Raw genomic sequence first — 19,560 nt, forward strand, 5'->3', positions numbered from 1 at the left:
TTATAAATTACCTTAGAAGTGGTATAGATAGTTTCTTAAAATATAATAATAATTATCGAGTTATATGCTGGTCAGAACTTTTATTTGTTATCAAGTTTTGTGTCTTATTAAAATGTAATATATATATTTAAGTGCAAGTGGAAGGAAATAGATACTATTAGTATAGCCATCTTTTTTCCAGTGCTTTCTATTTGTTTTTTCAGAGACATATGCTGCATGCGCAGCTCATAAAATTTCCCCCTTTTTTGGGCTGCAGTTTTCATTTTGCCTCCTTTTTTTCGACAGCACTTTTTTGGTTAGCTGTCGAAGTTTTGAAATCAATTTGCAGATGATTTATTATGTTTTCCAGAGGGGTAAATGGAGCAAAAGGAGCAATGCAACAAAAGGAGCAGCCAGGAGCAGCTTATGAAGCGGTGGAAGCTGTGTGCATACGACATCGGCAAATGGCAAATGGGAGGCCACTACTGACGTTGATGAATGCCGCTGTGTATTGTTTTGCTGTCAATTCCGATCGAATTGCAGGTGAAGCGGAAAATTTGCAAGTTATGCGACAGTTTTATGTGCCATTTTGTTGATTGCAAGGCAAGAAAAGTGGAAATCTATTCGCAAATTGATTGCCAGGCTTTGGGAAATGGGGAAAAGCACTGGGGAAACTTGTCAGTTTTGGAGATGAAGCAAACTAAAATTGAGATATTGCTAAACCTTATATTATTTATTGCTTTCATTGACAAATTAACCTGTTTTAATAATTGAAAAATATTATTAGAAATAATATAAAAAGTAACCGCTCTTTGAAAACAATGCTGCCAGTAATATTTTTAAATTTGCAATTGGCAGCACTTTTCTTCAGCTGATTTCCGATAACTCTGCAGAACATCGATTATTTTCATTGTTTATTTCCAATTTTTACTAGATTTTATGGCAGTCACTAATTTTTTGATTATGTTAAAAATAAGAAATAAATTAATCATGTTTACATATAAGCTGGGTAAACTTTCTTCACAATAAAGTTAAAGAAAACATCGATATAAGAAAACATCGATGCGAATTTACTTTTAGAGCGCCGTTTATTTTTTATTCATTTTTAAGTCAACGGTTAAAAATATGCATAAAACCTTGCCTTCATACTAAATTTCAATAATTAAATTAATTTTTATTAACTACAATGGCGCCCTCTAATAGGCGATAGGCACGGCTATCGATAAGTCGCCGTCATATGGCTGTTACCACCACTAACCTGAATAATTTTGCAACATTTTTCCGATCAGCCGGCAGCTTCCGCTAAATCCGCGATTTAAAACATGTTCAGAATATTTTGACGTCTTATTTGCTATGTCCAAGCGCGGCAATAACATAACCTACGTGAAACCGCAGGAACCCAGCTTCCTGGCCAAGCTGAAGGCGGAAATTGGCTACAAAGAGGGACCAACCGTCGACACCAAGGTGCGTTCTTGTGTGGCCCGCGAAAACCGTAGACCTGTAATGCTTACTCCAAATGGAAATTTCCAATCATAATCTACACAGCGCCAACGATTGGAAACGGATCCTGATCGGGAGGATTACGACTCCGGTGAGGACGAAAAGCGACCGGAACGCGAGGACGAGCAGCCGCAGGTGGTGGTCCTCAAGCCCGGAGATCTGTCCGCCGAAGAAGCCCAACTGGAGAAGCAGTTGGCCGCCAAAGGTGCAAACACATTAACATATATATCGTACCCATATAATACATACTTACACGCTTACACATACATAGAGACACACACCCGGACAGCTGTGCACGTGTGTGCGTAGGTAGGATGTTGTGTAGTTTGTCTTTCAGTTTAACTTTTCAGTCAGAATCGAGCGGTCGCTTCCACGCCTCTTCTGCCCTCGGTTACATACATATATATATATTATATTATATACGTATATATATTAGAAGCTATTTGTTTGTATGTAATCCGTGTGTCTGTGGCAGCGCGCGTGTGTTTGTGAATTTTTGCAATTGAAAAAAAGAAGGTGGAAATTTAAGCAAATATCGAAATCGGAATACAACAAAGATAGTACGAAAGATCCGGAATTTGGATTATAAAGTGTAGGTGTTTTTTTGGTTGTGTAAATTTAAAGTGCTTTTTCTGACTTTTTGGATAAAGTGTAGGCGTTTTTGGAGTTTTTTTTTTTGTCGGTGGAAATGTTTGGTTATCATTAAAGAGAGGAGTATGAGGGATCCCAATCTTAAGGAAGCCAAAAATAGATAAAAGTGAAAAACTAGGTAGTTTAGATTCAACTTCATCTCCAATCCCTTTGAAGATATAACAAGTTTTTGACAGATTTAAAAGTTAAAAGAAGTTAAAATCCATGGAAAACCATATTGGAATACGAAATATTTCCTTTCTATCCTTTGTTTAGAAAAGAACTATACTTTTCAGAGTGTTTTCTGCATTTTACAACTGCCCCAAGGGCGGCGGTTGCCCTGTGTTGCCATGGCAATCCAGACCACACTCCTGCCCTGAAGAATCCCTCTTTTTGCCCAGCGGAGCACCCCTTACACACACTCACACAGCTAGGCCAGCTCACACACAGACGGCGGCGATGAGGCATACACACTGACATTTTCATTGGGGGCTCCGCTGCTCCGCCAAAGCATAGCATGTGATGAAAATCGTTGGCAAAGCGGGCAGAGCGATAAAGCAGCCGGCAAAGAAGTTAACAACAGCAGCTGCCGCCGCTCGCTTTGTCCCCGTCTCCCCTTCGCCGCTCTTCTTCTTCTTCTTCTGCTGCTGCTTGTGCTTCCTCTTTCTGCTCTTCCCTGCTTCCCGTTGCCCGCCACCGCTCCCCCGCTTCGAACAGCGCAGAAAATCGGGTGAAAACGTGTGCAAGAACGAACGGATGAAGGAGGCGGCCAAAGCGGAGAGACAATGATGAACGAAACAGGCGAGCAAAGAGAAAAGGCCAAAGTGGCTTGACGACGTGGTGGTGGCGTCGGCGGAGGAGGAAGAGGAAGAAGGGGTCAGGAGGTGAGGTGGCGGCGAAGGAGGAGCACTGCGGGGGCGGGTTGCGAATTAGTAGATGGAGCAGCAGCAGCAGCAGGAGGAGGAGCGGGGGCAATGAATTGGCCAGGGCCGAGAAAAACATCTTGTGAACGAAAGAAGAAGAAGCGGGAGGCGAGGGTGCAAGGAAGGTGTAAGTGGGCGGTGCTATCTTCCGATTTTCCCATTTGCCCTTTGCCATTGTGCAATTTCTGAAAATCCAGATACATTTTCCGATCGAATTTAGAGGTTTCGAAGCATCAGGTCCTTTAAGTTCTACTTTTATTGTCCCAGAAATAGATGCAATTTTAAACTTTGAAAATATCCTTGAACAGAACTATACAACTTTGGTATTTGAAAATATCATTCAGCGTGTAAAAATTACCATATTAAGTTTAATATTATTTTATTTATTTTTAATTCTGATAACTTTTCTGACCACGTTCTAGTTTCAGATATATTTTTCTTAATGTTATGGCATATTTTAGGATCTTCATGAAAACCGATAAGATTTACATAGAAAAATATATTTTTTCTCAAATATATTTTGACAGTTCAACAATTTGCTAGTTTTTAAATAAAATATAAAAAAATTAAATGAAATAACAAGCCCTGTGCTCTCGCATATTTTTAGAACTTGCCGAGAAGCGTGCGGATCTGAATCAACCGATTGTCTTCAAGCAGCGTGTCAAGCAGCCCAACGTTGAGGCTGATAAATCCGAATCCGGAACCAGCAAAAAGTCCGGTAATAAACCGGAGAATACCGGGAAGAAATCCAAGAGCAAAAAGTCAAAGTCCGCCGCTACAACCAGTAAGCTCTCCTTCAACGAGGACGAAGAGGACGAGGCAGGAGAGGATTAGAGATTGGAGCTTGATATCCGGCTTCAGATTCCAATTTGCCAAGTGAAACCCTCGGCGAATGATTAAGGTGAGAAACACTCAAGCCAGCAACTGTTAACGGTTGCTAGCCAAGATTCGGGGTTTCTATATTGTGTTCCGATGTTAGTTTATGTAGGTTAAAAATCTAATTTCTATAGGTTTTAAAAAATGTAAAGATTGCTTTTGGAATGCTTGGAAGTTTTCTGAACCCCATCACGCCACTAAGCATGATTTTAAGATTTAAATTCCTATTGAGAAATTAACGTGAAAGATAAGATTATATTATCTTTCTGTACCAAAGTACTGGCAAGCCATCATTAATAATTTGGATCCAATAAATCCCATTAATTCAGTTTTCATTTTGTAATTTTTTATAATATGTAGATGAAGTCATTTATATCTTAAAACTTTGAGTCACCAATGTCTTAGTGACTCATTCGCTAGCTTAAATTATGCAATTTTTTATCCAAATAGCCGGTGAATATCAGTTAAGTTAACTAAAACTTTTTAATGTTGATGATGGTCCTTAGGGTCACAAAACATTACCATTCTTATAATTCTGATCTTGGCAAATTTTACAATATCTTTAAATATGTTCATGATTCAAAACAAGGAATACAAACTTAAATATAGACAAACTTAAATTGTTAATATTAATTGAACTTCGATAAGCAGTTAAATTTGTAAAGAGTATGTACATACATAGATACTGCAGTTCAGTCCGAGTTGTCTTTAAAGATAGAAATTATATTTAAATGTTGACAGCTTTTTTCCACAAGTTAAATATAAATAGGGATCTAAAATCTTTTCTAAATCGGAATCTTATAGTTAAAAAATATATATTTATAATTCCTTTTTAATAAATGACCGCTTTCAAGCCAATTATTACTCTAAAGATCAATGCAATTTCAAACATTTGTTATTTAATTTAATTTTGTTGCTTAAAATATACTTTATTTTTTTTTGTTTTTATATATTTATTTTTATATTAAAAAGTCCAGTTTAATTAAAATATCTAACTTTTTTTTTTATTTAATGTAAAATATGAACTTGTGTAATTTACTTCTAAATCGGAAAAGGTCACGTGTATGTATAACATAAAAGTGCGGCTATAGTTTTCAGTCTTTAATGGTGGGCTTGGGTCGGTTGTATCTGTAAACCTTTACCCATAACCTATGCATCGCACTATGCCAGTTGATGATCACGGGGGTGAGATGAGATGATTTTAGATGTGGATGGAAAATGAAAATGCGCCAGAAGCGGGTTACTTTCAAATTTTGTACTTGCATATAGTCCAAATCGCACACAAACACCAACACACATACAGTCGTACATACGCTGCATACATATTTAGTTGTATGTATACATATAGGTAGGTATGTACGATTGTACATGCCTTTGGCCATGGGTGCGAAAGAGAAGCAGCGCAATCTGAAATAAGTTGGAGGAAGAAGAAGCATAAGCAAAAGTATACAGTTTAAGACGCTCTAGTATGTGTGTGTGTGCGTGTGCGGGATGGGGGGGCTAGAATATTGGAGCTGCAATTAAATTTGCCCCAAACACATTTCATTAACCGCCTTTCGCGCGCTTTCGTTTGAATTTCTGCACATGCGAAAACGCATAAATCCATCAAGTAAACCGGCGACAAGCAATGCCGTTTCAGTTTTGTTTTGTTCATTTCCTTCGTGGCGCGCGTACAATTGTCAAATGTTGTTTTCCCTCCCATTCCACGCCATTCTGCCTCCCATTCACATGGCCCATGCACACACACACAAGCGCGCATGCACACCGACGCACACACAACTCATGCACGCGCCATGCTCTTCCCACGGCGTTTCGCTATTTTAGAGAGCGGGCTGCCAGCCCACTGCTCTCTGCTTAGCCGGCTAAAGTAGCGGCTTCAGCTGTAAATATAATTAAAAATGAATCTACAATTTCAGGGGGATAAATAATTGGCAATTTGGCACTTGCTGCCGCTGGTTGCCAGCGACCTATCGATGTCCGATAGACCGATATGTCGGCCATGCAACCATGCGCGCGCCCCGGCTGTTCGTTGCAACTCTGTTTTTGCTTTTTCCGCCTCACACATTTCCAGTTTTTGCCTTGTCCGCCGTTCGTTCGCTCGTCTCTTTCGGCGTTCTTTCCACTCTTATTTTTTCCCCGCAAGCCAACAACCCCACGAAAAATTTGAAATTTCCTCTGGTTTTTGTACAAAAACGATCCTGGATTCGTTGTTTTCGTGTTTTGTTTACTGTGATCGAAGGACAGTGCAAAAGGGAAGCGAAGCAAAACAACAACCTGACTGAGTGTTCGAAGGGGAAAATGTAAATGTAAGTGGCGGCGGCAAAAACAAACGGTCAAAAATCATAAAATGTAAGAAGTTCCGAAAAGTATGATTGCAATTGCAACAATAAAAACCTATTAAATATATATGTAATGAGGAGATCCAAGCCAACATAGAAGCAGAAAACGCACACACACAAACATAAGCGCCGCACACAGACAAAACACTAGCGCAAAAACACGCTCCTGTACCAAAAACGTACAAAAACAATACAACAACAACAAAAAGTACTCCACCGTGCCACAACAACAACAAGAACTAAAAGCTAAAGCCAAACGTCGTCGTCATCCGTCCCATACCGTCCCGCCCCCCGACCACCCTCTCCCTCATCAACCGCGTTGTATATATAGATTGTATATATATATTTATATGTATGTATGTATGTGCAAGCGGTGTGTTTTTGTGCTTGTGTGTGTGTGTGCCTTCGCCATGGTATATATGTATGTCTGTATGTATGTCAATCGTTTTGTTCGGTAACTGTTCGTTCGTACATACATACGTACATATTTACATACCTATAAAAAACATACTTTGTTGTACATATGTATGTATGTTGCTATGTTTGTTTATGCCGCAAGTATATATGACATACATAATATATATTTGTATGCCAATACATTGTAACTCCTGAATGCCATTTCATGCTCACTGACTATTTTTCTGCCAGTGTAGTGGCTTATTTACATATTTACATACAGACATTCATTACATATTAAATTGTATTTTAGTTTTAATCCAATATGGCAGCCATTTTGTATCAATCCATTCTTTGAACTCCCCGCGCTCCCTGCGCCCTGCTCTCCAGCTATCTTTTACATTTTCCCTCTGTCTCCGTTGCTTCCTCTTCTCCACCGTCTCTTACCGCTCTTCCTCTTCTCCGGTTTCTTCCTCTTCTTGCTTCCCTTCCTACCGCCTTTTATTTTATTATATATTTTTTGTTGTAATATTTTCGAAGCCAGAATAAGAATGGTTTTTAATTCACCTAGATTTTTGCACATTTTTTTTCGTTGATTGTTTAATTTTTATTTTCGCTTTTGCCTTCGCCTCGTATTTAGCCTTCCCCGCTTCTCCCTTCCCTCCTTCCAACGTTCCGTTCTGCAGTCTTAGCTCTTTTTTTTTTTTATATATATTTTCACTCTTTGCCCGTTGCGCTTTGTGCTGCTCATTCGTTGCTCTTTGCTACTTTAGTTTTCTTTAACGTGCCAATTTTTCCGGTTGGTCTAAAGAAGCCCCCGTTATAATTTGACAGATTTCTCGCCAAGATCCCTTTAGTAACAAACTCTATCTATCCAATAATTCCTTTGCAGAAACATAAACAACTGGAAGATACACCGACTTGGGCACATTCCACGGTACTCAGAACGACGGACACGGATTGCAAATGACTGAAGTCGATGTCGCTTTGCCGGAGGGCGTGGCCGAGCCCACAACGAAGCTTGCCAGCGCATCAAACTCGCCACAGCCAGAGCCAGAGCCACAGCCCCACACCGATTCCCCGCAGCCAGCTGAAAAGGAGGAGGTGGTGGAGAAGGAGCAGCAGCCAGAGAAGTTGAAAGCTGCTGAAGAGGAACTGGAGGGTAACGAGGAGAAGCTGGAAAAAAATATCGAGATCCCCGCCGTTGCCGCCGCCAAAGAAGATGACGTTACAGACGTTACAGAGGCCTTGCCTAAGGCTCCGGCGCCCGAGGAGCTAACAGAAGAGGATGACGAGGAGGACTTGGATGGCGAGGACTCACAGATAACCAGCACCAGCTCCAAAGAGCCCAAGCTCAACGAAGATGAGTTGGAGGAAGAGGTAGAGGAGGAGGAGGCCACCACAAATGGCGATCATGAGCCCGATGCCGAGGATGAAGATGAGGCGGAGAAAATAGGCAGCACAGCTGAGAATAGTTGCGAGGCTGAGGATCCGCTGGGAGCGGCGGCCACTGTTGAGGAGGTAAATCTGCTGACCAGCAAAAAAGCGAGTCTGGAGGAAGGCGAGAGCGAAGAGGATGCCCTGCAAGACGATGAAGAAGAGGAGCTAGATCTGTCGGCGAAAAAGGCTAATGGCTTTGCCAAGCAGAAGGAGAACGGCCAGGCCAGTGCGTCGGAGGTTAGCGGCGTAGTTAACCTGGACGATGAAGATAGTGATGAGGAAATGGAGGATCTCACGGCCCGTAAGGTGCCGGTCAATGCCTTAGAGAAGGCGGCCAAGCCCCCGGCCACTATCAACCACAACAACAACAGCGGCAATGAGTCCTCTGATGATGCTGTGCTTATAGCCTCAGATTCTGAACCGGAGACATCTGGCCCGCTGCCACAGCAGCCTCCGGTGGCGCCTGCAAAGAAACTATCGCCCGTGGTGGCAGCAGCAGCGGCAGCAGCAGTCGTCAAGGCCACACCCCCGCCTCCAGAAGACGATGACGACGACGATGACTGCGTCGTGATCGAGGACGACACACCGCCAAGTATTTCTCCGAGCATAGGCAAGCGTAAAAATGAACTGGACGAGCTGCAGATGCAGCCCAGCCACAAGAGGCAGCGCAGCTCGACGCCCTCGGGCCTGGGGCAGCTGACCATCAAGGATGCTCGCTCCCTAATGCAGCACGATGGAAGTCCAGTGGTAACTGGAGCGGGTGGAGGTCCCCGGGACTCTGTCTACCCGGTGACCATCACGAATGCTGTGACGGGAGCGGCCACCAATCTTGGAATTGTGCCGCCCAAGCTGGTTCCCATGTCTACCATGAACGCCAGTCCTGTGCAGCAGCAACTGAATCCGCCAACGCTATCGCTAACGGGACTGCCCAGCATGACGAACAATGCCAACCTGCTGCCCGGCCTCACCGACGACATGTTCGTCCTGGAGGCGCCCTCCTTCATTGTGCCCTACATATACGAGAAGCCGCCGCACGAGAATATCTGCGAGGTGGTCAAGGCCATTGAGACCAAGTATGAGCTTTCCGCCGAGGATCTGGCCGAAGCGGACAAGGGCGATGAGTTCGACATGATGACCGAGCAGAACAAGGAAGACAAGCCGGCGGAACAGGGCGGCGGAGGCAAGAAGAAAAAGAAGCGCGGTGATGACGAGTCGTGGTCAGAGCAGTCGGATGATGATGACGATGACGATGATGACGACGATTCGGAGTCGGGCGTGCGCACCAAGGTGTTGATAAAGGAGGCCAACGACGATCTGACGGCGCTCAAGGGAGCCATCAAGCCAGCCGCCGCTCTGGCGGCCACTGGAGGAGTTACAAGTACTACGGCGGGCAGTAAACCCGGACAAGAGAACTACTTTGAGAGTCCACTCGGCAAGTTCTTTATGGATATCGGTGTGGGCCTCGTCCAGGAGTACGTGCAGGCGGATCTGTTGCGGTTACAGAAGCGCAAGATGCGCAAGGCTCAGGTGGGATCCAAGGAGTTCGAGATGGCCATCAATGCGCTATCGGGAAATCTGCAGGCTTCCAAGACGAAAAACGCACCCTTCAAGTTCCGAATGAAGCGTTGCGAGTTCTGCAACTTCAAGTCGGAGTCTGCCATGGCGATGGCCAATCACTACGAGACGCCGCATATGAACGGTGTGCTCTACAAGTGCAATTTCTGCACGTTCGAGATCCGAAATGCCACGGAGATTGTTTACCACATGGAGGCGGTGCACAATATCAAGGCGCGCCTGATAAAGCCACTGCCCTACCATCAATGTCCCAACTGCGGTTTCGAGGACAATGGCAAGGCAAAACTGGCACGCCATCAGCCGGTTTGTGCCAAGAAGTTCCGGCCGGAACTAAACTTGGCGCCGCCCAACGATTGGGAGGCACCGGCCAAGATTCCGCGTATCAAGCCGCGTCACGGTCTCGTTGGCACTGCCACCGCCTATCAGGTAAGGGTTTAGGAGTTGATTCAACACCCTATAGATCTCTAATCATAGTCTTCTTTTACTTTTTCAGGCCATGGCTGCCCAGGCGGCAGCGCAAAAGGCCGCTCTGGCCAATATCCAGCAACAGCAAGCGGCGGCCCAGGCGCGGAATCTGCAGGCAGCCGCTTTGGCTGCCCAAAACGCAGCCAAGATGCGACAGCGAGCACCACAGCCGCCCAAGCAGAACATGGTAAGGAATCCAGCGCCGGTACGTGGTGCTGGCAATTCCATCAATGCGGGTCTTGCTTTGCCCAACAGCTACCAGCTGGCAGCCGGACAACTTGTCCAGGTAAGCCAACTCCTTGCAGGTGTACTGATACATGATGTTAATCCCTCATATATTTCCACCTTCCAGCAGGCATCCAAGAAACCGATGGCCGGTCAGCCCAGCATCTCGATAACGCCATTACCTCGACAGAGCTCGGTAGGAGCCGCGGGAGCGGGCGGAGCGTCATCCAGCAAGGTGCCCCCGGCAGCAGCAGGAATGAAGCCTGGCCAGAGTCCCAGCGGGAACAACAAAGCGCAGTTTGTCATCTGCGAGATCTGCGATGGTTACATCAAGGATCTAGAGCAGCTGCGCAATCATATGCAATGGATGCACAAAGTGAAGGTACAGCAGAGTTTCCTTTTCCTCTAAAATTCCCCTTACTAAACGAATCTCTTTTTCGGAACACAGATACATCCCAAGATGATCTACAACAGGCCGCCATTGAACTGTCAAAAGTGTCAATTCCGGTTCTTTACGGATCAGGGCTTGGAGCGTCACTTGTTGGGCTCACATGGCCTGGTCACAAGCTCCATGCAGGAGGCGGCCAACAAGGGCAAGGATGCCGGCCGGTGTCCAGTATGTGGAAGGGTGAGTGTCCAGCTTGATATTTTTTGCGAAAATGATATCTAATTAAATTTTCTTGCAGATGTACCAATGGAAGCTACTGAATCATGTTTCGCGCGATCACCACATGACCCTGAAGCCCGCTCACCTGTCCTACAAATGTACCGTCTGCACGGCCACCTTTGGCATGTACAAACAGTTTGAAACGCACGTGTATACGGCTCATAGTACGGTGGCCCGGAAGGCAATGGACAGCAAGAAGAACAGTGCGCAATCGTCGAGTGGGTCGGGTTCCGGAGCTGGGATGTCGTCGCGCAGTTCGTTGGGAGCGGCCAATGACTCGCTGCTGAAGCCGCTAAAGATCAACGATGAGATCACGATCATACCGCAACCCGCATCGAAGCCACGCATCACAAATATGGAGAGTCATGTCATAGGTACGTGATTTGTGGGAGGATTTTTGGTTTGGGTTGCTTGTGGAGGTTTTTTTTAAGATATTAAAATTTTAGTCGAGTTTGTTTGCAAGTGAGTTGCAAATGTTTAAAAGAAGTATTAGAATCATAAAAGCTGAAGTAGACTTTGACGATTTAAATTTTTGTGGTTTAAACAGGGAAATTAGTGGATTTTATAAAGCAAACTTTTATAAATTATAATAATAATATCTATAAAATTGTAAAAAGCAATTGCAATTCATTGGCTTAATGTATAAAATGTGCCTCTTATAAAATACATAATATTATTATGTTATTAATTATAATATTATATATATATATAAAATCAAAATTCTTTAAGAAAGAAAAAGATTGATAAGATACATTTATCCCCAACCCAAAAATCTAAATCTTTTCCTACGGAAAATTCTAATCTAATTTTTTATTTTCTATCCACAGATTAAAGAAGCGTGCTTGTTGGAATCCATCAACCAAAAACCTAATCTCGCAAAAACGTTTGCAGCATTGACAGCGAGCGCGCGCTTTAACTTTTAGTTTCGTTTGTAAGCCGAGCTGTGACCTTGCCGCGCCCAAGGTCGCGTCCATTTTACTTCACTAAGTCGAATTGTATAAAGAGCAAGCGAGAACCGAAGTAGGAGCTGTTTGGGAATAATCCCCCCCGACTTGCGGTTTAATCACTAAAACACCAGCTACAGGATACACGATAAAACATAATGCTAAACAGAATACGGATAATAGAGAAGGAGAAATACTAGTTACGGATTTTAGTTACATACCGGAGTGGAGTGTGCACATAAGTTGAAGTTGTAGCTACTACTAAAATATACTACCACATACACACAACATATTATATACATATATATTTAAAGCTATATTTAAATCCATTAATTTGAAGGAAGCCGCCAGAGAGCCGCGCATCGTCTGCATGATGACTATGTAAATTAGTTAAAAACTAAAACTATTTATACGACAAAAACCGAAACTAACGTACGAGTGTATCCAGCAAATGTGTGTTGCAGTATGTGTATATACATTTTGAAACGGAAAACCGAGAACCTTGTGTGTGTGCTTGGCGCCCTCGCCTCCAGAATCTTGTAGAGATTAATCGAGATGAGATAGTTAAGTGCAAACTGGATGGACACTGATCTGAGAGACGACATAGACGTTCGACATTTTAATTTTTGTGTACAAGTTTACCCCTATATTTATATATTATTACGCATTATCGATTAATATTAAAGTATATATCATCTATTAGCAATTAAGGACAACCCCCATGTACTACAGTTATAAAGCAAAACCACACACACACACAAACAAAAGTGAAAAATGAGAAAAATTAAAAACCTAGTTAATATTATAAAAGCAAAAATCGTGTTTTGTGATCTTTCTCTTGAATTCTGGAAAAACTCGCATCCATCCATCATCCGCCGACGTCAGAGGTGAGAAGTGCTCAGGGAATGCTTTTAGCAGTCACATGATGGGAACCACCTCGCACCACCCCGATGACCAGATAACACCAGTGGGACGCACCGTCAGACAGAAAGAAAGAAGAACAAACGCCAGCTCATTTACCTAGCACTAATGCGAAATTTATTTTTACTCTACGAAATAGAAAAAAGTGAAATTCCAACCTTGTGATGGTGGATGAGATGTGACCAAGGTGATCTCTTGTCCTCGTCCAGTCTTGTCTAGCACTGTAGGTACTCTTAAGTGTGTGTGAAGCCATTAAAACTAAGTAGATCTAGGGCATATGTAACATAGGTTTGTATGGGAGAGCAACGCACTGCATCACGTTTTTAGCTTTTGTGGATGAGAAGATTCACGAATGGGGAGCGACCGATCTAATCCTCGGACTCGGCCTGGGCCACCTCGTTGTCCGTGGGCGGGTTGACGGGCAGCGCCTGGCCAATGTGCGACGAGGGCGGGAACAATTGGGCCGCATGCGTCAGCTTGGCCAATGCGTCCTGGTCAAGAATCTGTGGCTTGTCGGCGGCACTGGTATTGGATTTGCTCAGCTGATAGAAGGCCGTGTCGCTGTGGGTAATATTCACAATGCTTCCGGTCAGCGGCAGTGTCTCCAACAGTTCCTGGGGGCTGCTAAAAGCTCCAAGGTTCACGGGCGCAATACCAGTAAGCACTTGGCCGGTGACATTCGTCTGAATGGGCAGCGGAATGTTGCCCAGGTCAATGTGACTCTTGTTGCTGTGCGTGTCGTAGAACGTGAGGTCGACGCGCTCCTGGCTCTCGAAACTAGTGTCATTCTCGTCCACTTCCGTGAGGATGCCGATCTCATAGACCACCGCCTTGACCACGTACCTGAGGGGGGAGAAATGTGAAGGTTAAGGTGGTGTTTTTTAATTCATTGTAATTTTTCTAATTAAGTTTTTATATTTTTCTAGTTAAAAATATACATTTTCAGAATATCTTATCATATTCTTATGAAATTAAAAGTATTTCCTTAATAATAAATCATTTATTATATTTTCTGAATTTTTTTTAGACAGCTAATTGACACCTTTTAGGTTGAGATATAAGAAAAGGTTAATAACTAAGTTCAGAAATGTGCAAATTAATTTGCTTATAAACGGCTTTCACTTTGTATTCTCTAAATTATTTATGACTTTTGTATAGAAAAAAAACTAAACAAATTTAAAAATATATCCCAAGATAAATACTATATTCTAAGCCAAGCTTAAATATTTGTATAACATTCTAAAATTTTTTCCCAAGCATTACTTACAGATTCTTTGGGCTATCATTGACGCTGGCCCGCAACTCCTCGATCGTCTGGTTGTCGATCCCCGAGCTGACGTCCAAAACGGGCAGGGAGCAGCCAATGGCCAGCAGCATGCCGAGCACAGCGGCTCCAAACACAGCCTGGTGGACCTGCATCTTGTCTGGGTGAAAAAGAACAACGGCCTGCTGTTGCCTGTGTAGCTCGATGCTCTTAGCTCGGTGCTTCTGGCTGTGGCTGTGGCTGTGGCTCTGGGTGGATAGTGGCTCCGGTGCCTTGCCTGACTTTCGCGCGTTTAAAGTTAATTAGTGCAGATCCGAGCGCTTTTATAGCAAAACGGAGCGGCAGCATCGGCGGATGAGCTTCGGACCGGGAGGCTTTGCGAGGCGCGATTCCGCGTAATTATCGACAACTGTTAATTGCCCGACAGGTTTGCCACTCTGTTGCTCCGGCGGGGCTCTCAAGTCTCGCATCTCCCAGAAACTCGTAGTTTCTAGGCACCGTCGCCCGGACTTGGCTTCCGTTTCGAACTGGCTGGCGATGATTCAGGAGCGGGGAGTGACGGAGGGCTGCGAAGCTGCTGCGATATTGTTTTCAGACTCTAATTAATTGTGCTCGTTTTGGAACGTGTCCCAGGGACTGTCCCGAGTCGAATAACCATTGGCCATTGGCAAGGGCTGACTACGCAAATCTCAAATTGATGCCAAAACAGCCTGGCCCAAAAATAAGTCAATAAACATTGCACCTCCAGATGACGCACTCGACGGGATTGCATGTGGCCTGGACACGCGCCTGTCTGCGGGTATTAACATTACGCATACGCCCCGGTTGACGTAGACAATGATGCTAAATTTCAAAGCACAGAGTTATCATATTCACAAGTAAAGCTTCCTTAATTTTTTGGCATCTTATATTATAGCTTTTGGCATTACGCATACGCCCAGTGTGCTATAAGAAATAATTATCAGGGAAATTTGGGTTCATAGAGAGGATTCCAGACTAACTTTTGAATAAGAAACTATAAGCTACTGAAACTGAAGTATTATCCTTATTAAATGTTCCCCATGAGATCTGCCTAAATATCTCTCCACCCAGAAGTTAAAATTCAAGAAAAATTTGCTGACTCACAGGTAGAATTAGAGCCCCGATATTCGGAGATATTGCGCACATCCCCCGCCGTCAAAATGCCTCATATAAAACTGTAATCAAATTAAAAACTTAAAATTTTTTATAGCACCAACTCTCGGATATATACGAGTTATTCCACACTAGAGTTAACCGCCTCAAGCCGCCCAATCTCCGGCATAACCAGCCTGATCTTGACTTTCATTCATGACTGCCGTCGGGATTGGGTTTTTGGGCCTCAATCTTTCTCCGCCGGATTGATGATCCCGCAGTAAACGTTTTGCGGTTGGCGGTAAATCGCGATTTCCAGGCACATTTCTTCAACAAGTTTTCACCCCGATAATATGAGCATTGGACCTTTTGTCTCAGCGGAAAATTTTCAAAATTAATTTGCACATCAACTCGGTGATCTCATGTGTCGGAATGAATGCTCTAATTATGAAGTGTTAAAGAGCTTTAGTAATTGCAATTGCCGCCAAAGTGCAGTTGCCTTCGGACTGTCCAAAGATGCAGAAGTATCTCATAAATTGTCAAGTTTAAATAATATCTAATTTGCGGTTGCGGTTTTCTGGTGAAAAGCGCGTTTTTAGCGGATGGAGAATACTCGTATGTTTTTATTTGTTTCATGAAGATTGTTTTGGCCTTTCAAAGTCTCAAAAAAAATATTGTTTTTATTTTGATCGGTTTCGTGGAATTGATTTTCGGCGTTTATTTTAGTAAATATATGTTAATTTGCACAATTAAGACAATCAACTTGGGCTTTAACAGCGGCGCTTTCAGCTTTGACTCGAAAAACTCCTGGGTCATAGCCACACACACATTAGATTCTCTTAAATTTGTTAATCCTTGGAATATATTTATGTTTTTAATCTAATTAAATTTGATATAAGTCAGCGAAGCGAAGGTTAAGCAAATTAATCATTAATTTAAAGCAAAGAATGGTGGGAAAAGACTTGTTGGTTATCTTAAAAAATTAAATTTTTAATTGGGTTTTATTTTTTTAAAGCATTAAAGTTTTCCTCTATAAAAAGATGCTTTTATTTAAATAATTTTCCATATTAAATTTATATTTTCTAAAACCCTTTCACTATCTCCAACTTACAGTTCAAATTTGCAAATAAAATCATTTAAAGTTCTCGGAAAAAAGCTAACATATTTATTTATTTTTTATCCAGAATTTTTTAGACCTTTTTCCCTCAGTGTCGGAACTTTGGTTATCCGGCAAACAAACAGAGAACCCGGAGGAGAAAAAAAAATATATATAGAATAGGTTTGCTACCAAACATCATCGGAGGAGTAGCACGCGCAGGCACCAAATCAAGTTCGGCAATCCAAGCGACTAAAAAGTGCTAACTGAGCGTTATAATAAAGCTTAGCCTTAGCCACAACTTTCGAGCTGCGGCAACCGATCGGCGGCTGAGAAAACTTTAAAAAGTCGCCGGCAATGCTGCCGTAATCTTATTTCCGATCTGAGCTTGGAGCTGGCAACACAATCCACGGAAACAAATCAACATGAAGTGCACTTTGCTAACTACCGTGAGTAGAGCTCTTATAGAGGAAATATATATTAAGTATCTGTTCCATAAGGGGAACAAATTATAGAGTGATGAGTTTTCAATTCAAATTTCATGATAAATAATAAAGAAAATGTATTATAGGCCATCCTAAACCCAAAAGAATTAAATTTTTGGAATTATATATTCATTTATTGTACAGAAAGTAATTCTTAAAAATATATATATTTGTTATATTATTATTATAATTATTAAATTATGATAATATTTATAACCTCAACTTAACAGCACATTTATATTTTCTAAATTAAGACTAACCCATTTAAAGTTAATTAATTTTGTATTAATATAATATTTTATAATCTCCCCCTTCTTCAGTTGCTGGCGACCCTGGCTGTCTCCTCTCTGGCGGCCCCCTTCGACTTGAGTGATATCTTCTCCAGCTTCCAGCCGCTGGAGAAGCAGGATGTGGTCAAGCGCCAAGTGCAGGTTCAGGCCAATCCCGATGCCGAGCTGAAGCAGATCTCGTTCCATGGTCTGATCGGTGATCTGGAGGATAGTCTGTTCCAGTCAGCCCTAAGCGTACACCAGGCTAGTGCTCCTGGCAGCCAGGTGGAGGAAGTCAAGCCTGGCCAGGCTATCGATGAGGATGAGGAGCATGCGTTGACCAAGCGTTCGGATGAGTCCACACAAGCTACCACGGTCACAGACGGTTCAATAGATGACAGCGTGGCTCGCAAGATTCTGTTGCAGACCACCAAGAAGGTGCCCGGCAGCGAGGACGGTGTGCCCGCTCACCTTATCATCGACCATGTCTCCGTGCAGCCACATAATGGCGGTGCCCTGCCCCTGATTCCCACCTTCCAGGTGCACCACACAAAGTTGATCTCGGCCACCATTAAGGAGGACTCGAATAACGACAGCAGCGATGGCAAGCAGACTAAGATTAGCATCACCAAGACCTCGATCACATCGACGGCGCCTCTGGAGAGTGTGGAGGAGGCGGTGGCCGCCGCATCGGGTGCCAGTTCAAGCTCTAGCTCAACGAGCACCACCACAGAGAGCGCCACCACGAAGGCAGCTCAGGAGAAGGAGCAGACGGAGGCGGACAAGCCAAGTTCCACCACTGTTCTGACCATCGTGACTAGCTCCAGCACCAGCTCCAGCTCTACCTCCACCTCCACCACCACCGAGGCGCCCATTGAGAAGCTGAAGAAGGACGAGGAGAAGCTCAAGGAGAAGGTGGCCGAGGTGGAGGCCGATCCCGTCATCCTCTCGGCTCGCGTTTAAGCAAGCCGACCTTTTGAACTAGTTGTAGCCCATCCAATCTCATCTCAAACTCACATATTTATGACACGCCAAGTTCAATTAAAGTCATGTGATCCGATCTTTATTTGCATTTCCAATTCACACGGAGGAGAATGGGAATTCTGCCAAATTTGAGGCTCTAATTGTTCAGGTAAACACCAGCCCGACAGCGAGAGAGATTCACTGAGGCATGGAGAGACCTTCCCTTCCCAGAATCTCGCCATCTCCGGCGGGAAAAACCTCGCGTGGATATGCAAATAGTACAATCAGTTCCACAATGTTTGTGTGTTTGACTCTCAATTGGGTTAATTAAATATTGCCAAAAATATTCAGCAAACTATTTAATCGATTTGTTTATGTATTTCGGCCAACAGTGATTAACACTCCATTGCCGGCTTGATTAGTCAACAAATTGCAAATCAAGTGCTTTCAATTTGATTGGCAAATTGCAGGGAAAGCGCACCGGATTTGCTTATTAAAAAAAATAGCATTTCCCAAGCCCCTATTTTCTATTTATTGCTAAAGCAATTACATTTTTTACTTGGGTTTTATGGCTAGTTCAATGGCGATTGTAAATCATTGAGTTTATTTTACAATATAATTTAAAGGCGTGAATTGTTTATATTTATGATGAGAATGTTGTGGCGAATTTCACATGTTTACTTTTTGATTAAATTAAAGTTCATAAAGGCAGCGCAGAAAGTGATTGAACTTATATAAATAATTATGTTAAGTTATAAAACAGAACTGATTGTATTACAAAATTAGCTTAAATTTCTAATTACTTTGAGTTATTAGATAACATTTTTCCTTTTACAAAGTCTACTTTTCTTCTCTTATTTTAAAGTATTTTAGTTTCTCTTTGTTATAACCCATCTATAAACCTCCCCCTCAAGTATAAGCTCATAAAATATTTTAGTTCAGTTTACAATTTTTATTTTCCAGTTGAGTTTAATTTATTTTCCAGTGGCTCCAATGTACAATGAGTAAACAACGTTTATCAAAAACAATTACCAAAGCTTGTAAACTACATCTAGTTGGGTGCTTCCTTGAGTGTATTGTGAATCATCCCCGATAAAGAATCCGCCGCTGCCTCTACCTCCACCCGCACTCAATCAAATGCCTCAAAAAGGGTAGTCTCACAAGTACAAACTGAATGATAAGTTCCAGTGCACGAGCCAACGGCCTGGCCGGTAAACAATTGCGATGAGTCCGGCAATATCGAGTATACGCAACGTGAGCGGTACACAGAGAGGGAAAATTATAGCCAAATCAAATAAAAGTTCTCACGGGAAATGTAATAGAACTAAACAGGCGCTAGTAGAAGTTTTTATTTTTTAATTGCATTTTAAATTAATTTTTCATCAGTTATAATTTAATAAAAACAAGAAAGAAAGCTAACTTTGGCCATCCAAAGTTTGTATACCCTTGCAGGTAACAATTAAAATATATCATAACTAAGCCAAAAATGC

At 42.8% G+C, this 19,560-nt stretch overlaps 4 protein-coding genes and 1 long non-coding RNA gene across 6 annotated transcripts; 3 read left to right on the forward strand and 2 right to left on the reverse strand.

Moving 5' to 3' along the window:
* The first annotated feature begins 1,309 nt into the window (after positions 1 to 1,309).
* LOC108075160 (uncharacterized protein KIAA1143 homolog) lies at positions 1,310 to 3,866 on the forward strand. The gene is made up of 3 exons (XM_017167447.3): positions 1,310 to 1,443; positions 1,525 to 1,684; positions 3,640 to 3,866. Exons 1-3 carry the CDS (start codon positions 1,333 to 1,335, stop codon positions 3,864 to 3,866), a joined length of 498 nt encoding a protein of 165 aa, XP_017022936.1. The 5' UTR covers positions 1,310 to 1,332.
* Positions 1,478 to 2,258, reverse strand: LOC138928260 (uncharacterized). Its single transcript, XR_011444755.1, has 2 exons — positions 1,733 to 2,258; positions 1,478 to 1,659 (listed from the first exon to the last, which is right to left on the reverse strand). It is a non-coding gene; the product is annotated as an uncharacterized lncRNA (long non-coding RNA).
* A 3,743-nt stretch (positions 3,867 to 7,609) lies between the features above and the next one.
* Positions 7,610 to 12,776, forward strand: MEP-1. Of its 2 annotated transcripts, none has more exons than XM_017167442.2 (6): positions 7,610 to 10,084; positions 10,152 to 10,409; positions 10,476 to 10,730; positions 10,797 to 10,976; positions 11,035 to 11,389; positions 11,843 to 12,776. In XM_017167442.2, exons 1-6 carry the CDS (start codon positions 7,610 to 7,612, stop codon positions 11,845 to 11,847), a joined length of 3,528 nt encoding a protein of 1,175 aa, XP_017022931.1. In that variant the 3' UTR covers positions 11,848 to 12,776. The 2 variants fall into 2 exon arrangements, with proteins under 2 accessions (XP_017022931.1, XP_017022932.1); XM_017167443.2 differs by having other exon boundaries at positions 10,479 to 10,730.
* Positions 12,777 to 12,971: 195 nt separating this feature from the next.
* On the reverse strand, positions 12,972 to 14,642 carry LOC108075111 (uncharacterized). Its single transcript, XM_017167393.2, has 2 exons — positions 14,148 to 14,642; positions 12,972 to 13,723 (listed from the first exon to the last, which is right to left on the reverse strand). Exons 1-2 carry the CDS (start codon positions 14,297 to 14,299, stop codon positions 13,249 to 13,251), a joined length of 627 nt encoding a protein of 208 aa, XP_017022882.1. The 5' UTR covers positions 14,300 to 14,642; the 3' UTR covers positions 12,972 to 13,248.
* A 1,116-nt stretch (positions 14,643 to 15,758) lies between these two features.
* On the forward strand, positions 15,759 to 18,167 carry LOC108075078 (putative uncharacterized protein DDB_G0268590). The gene is made up of 3 exons (XM_017167360.3): positions 15,759 to 15,872; positions 16,442 to 16,802; positions 17,159 to 18,167. Exons 2-3 carry the CDS (start codon positions 16,779 to 16,781, stop codon positions 18,068 to 18,070), a joined length of 936 nt encoding a protein of 311 aa, XP_017022849.1. The 5' UTR covers positions 15,759 to 15,872; positions 16,442 to 16,778; the 3' UTR covers positions 18,071 to 18,167.
* Positions 18,168 to 19,560: the final 1,393 nt, after the last annotated feature.

Source organism: Drosophila kikkawai, chromosome 3L (genome assembly GCF_030179895.1).
Source record: "Drosophila kikkawai strain 14028-0561.14 chromosome 3L, DkikHiC1v2, whole genome shotgun sequence".
In the NCBI taxonomy this organism is placed as follows: domain Eukaryota; kingdom Metazoa; phylum Arthropoda; class Insecta; order Diptera; family Drosophilidae; genus Drosophila; species Drosophila kikkawai.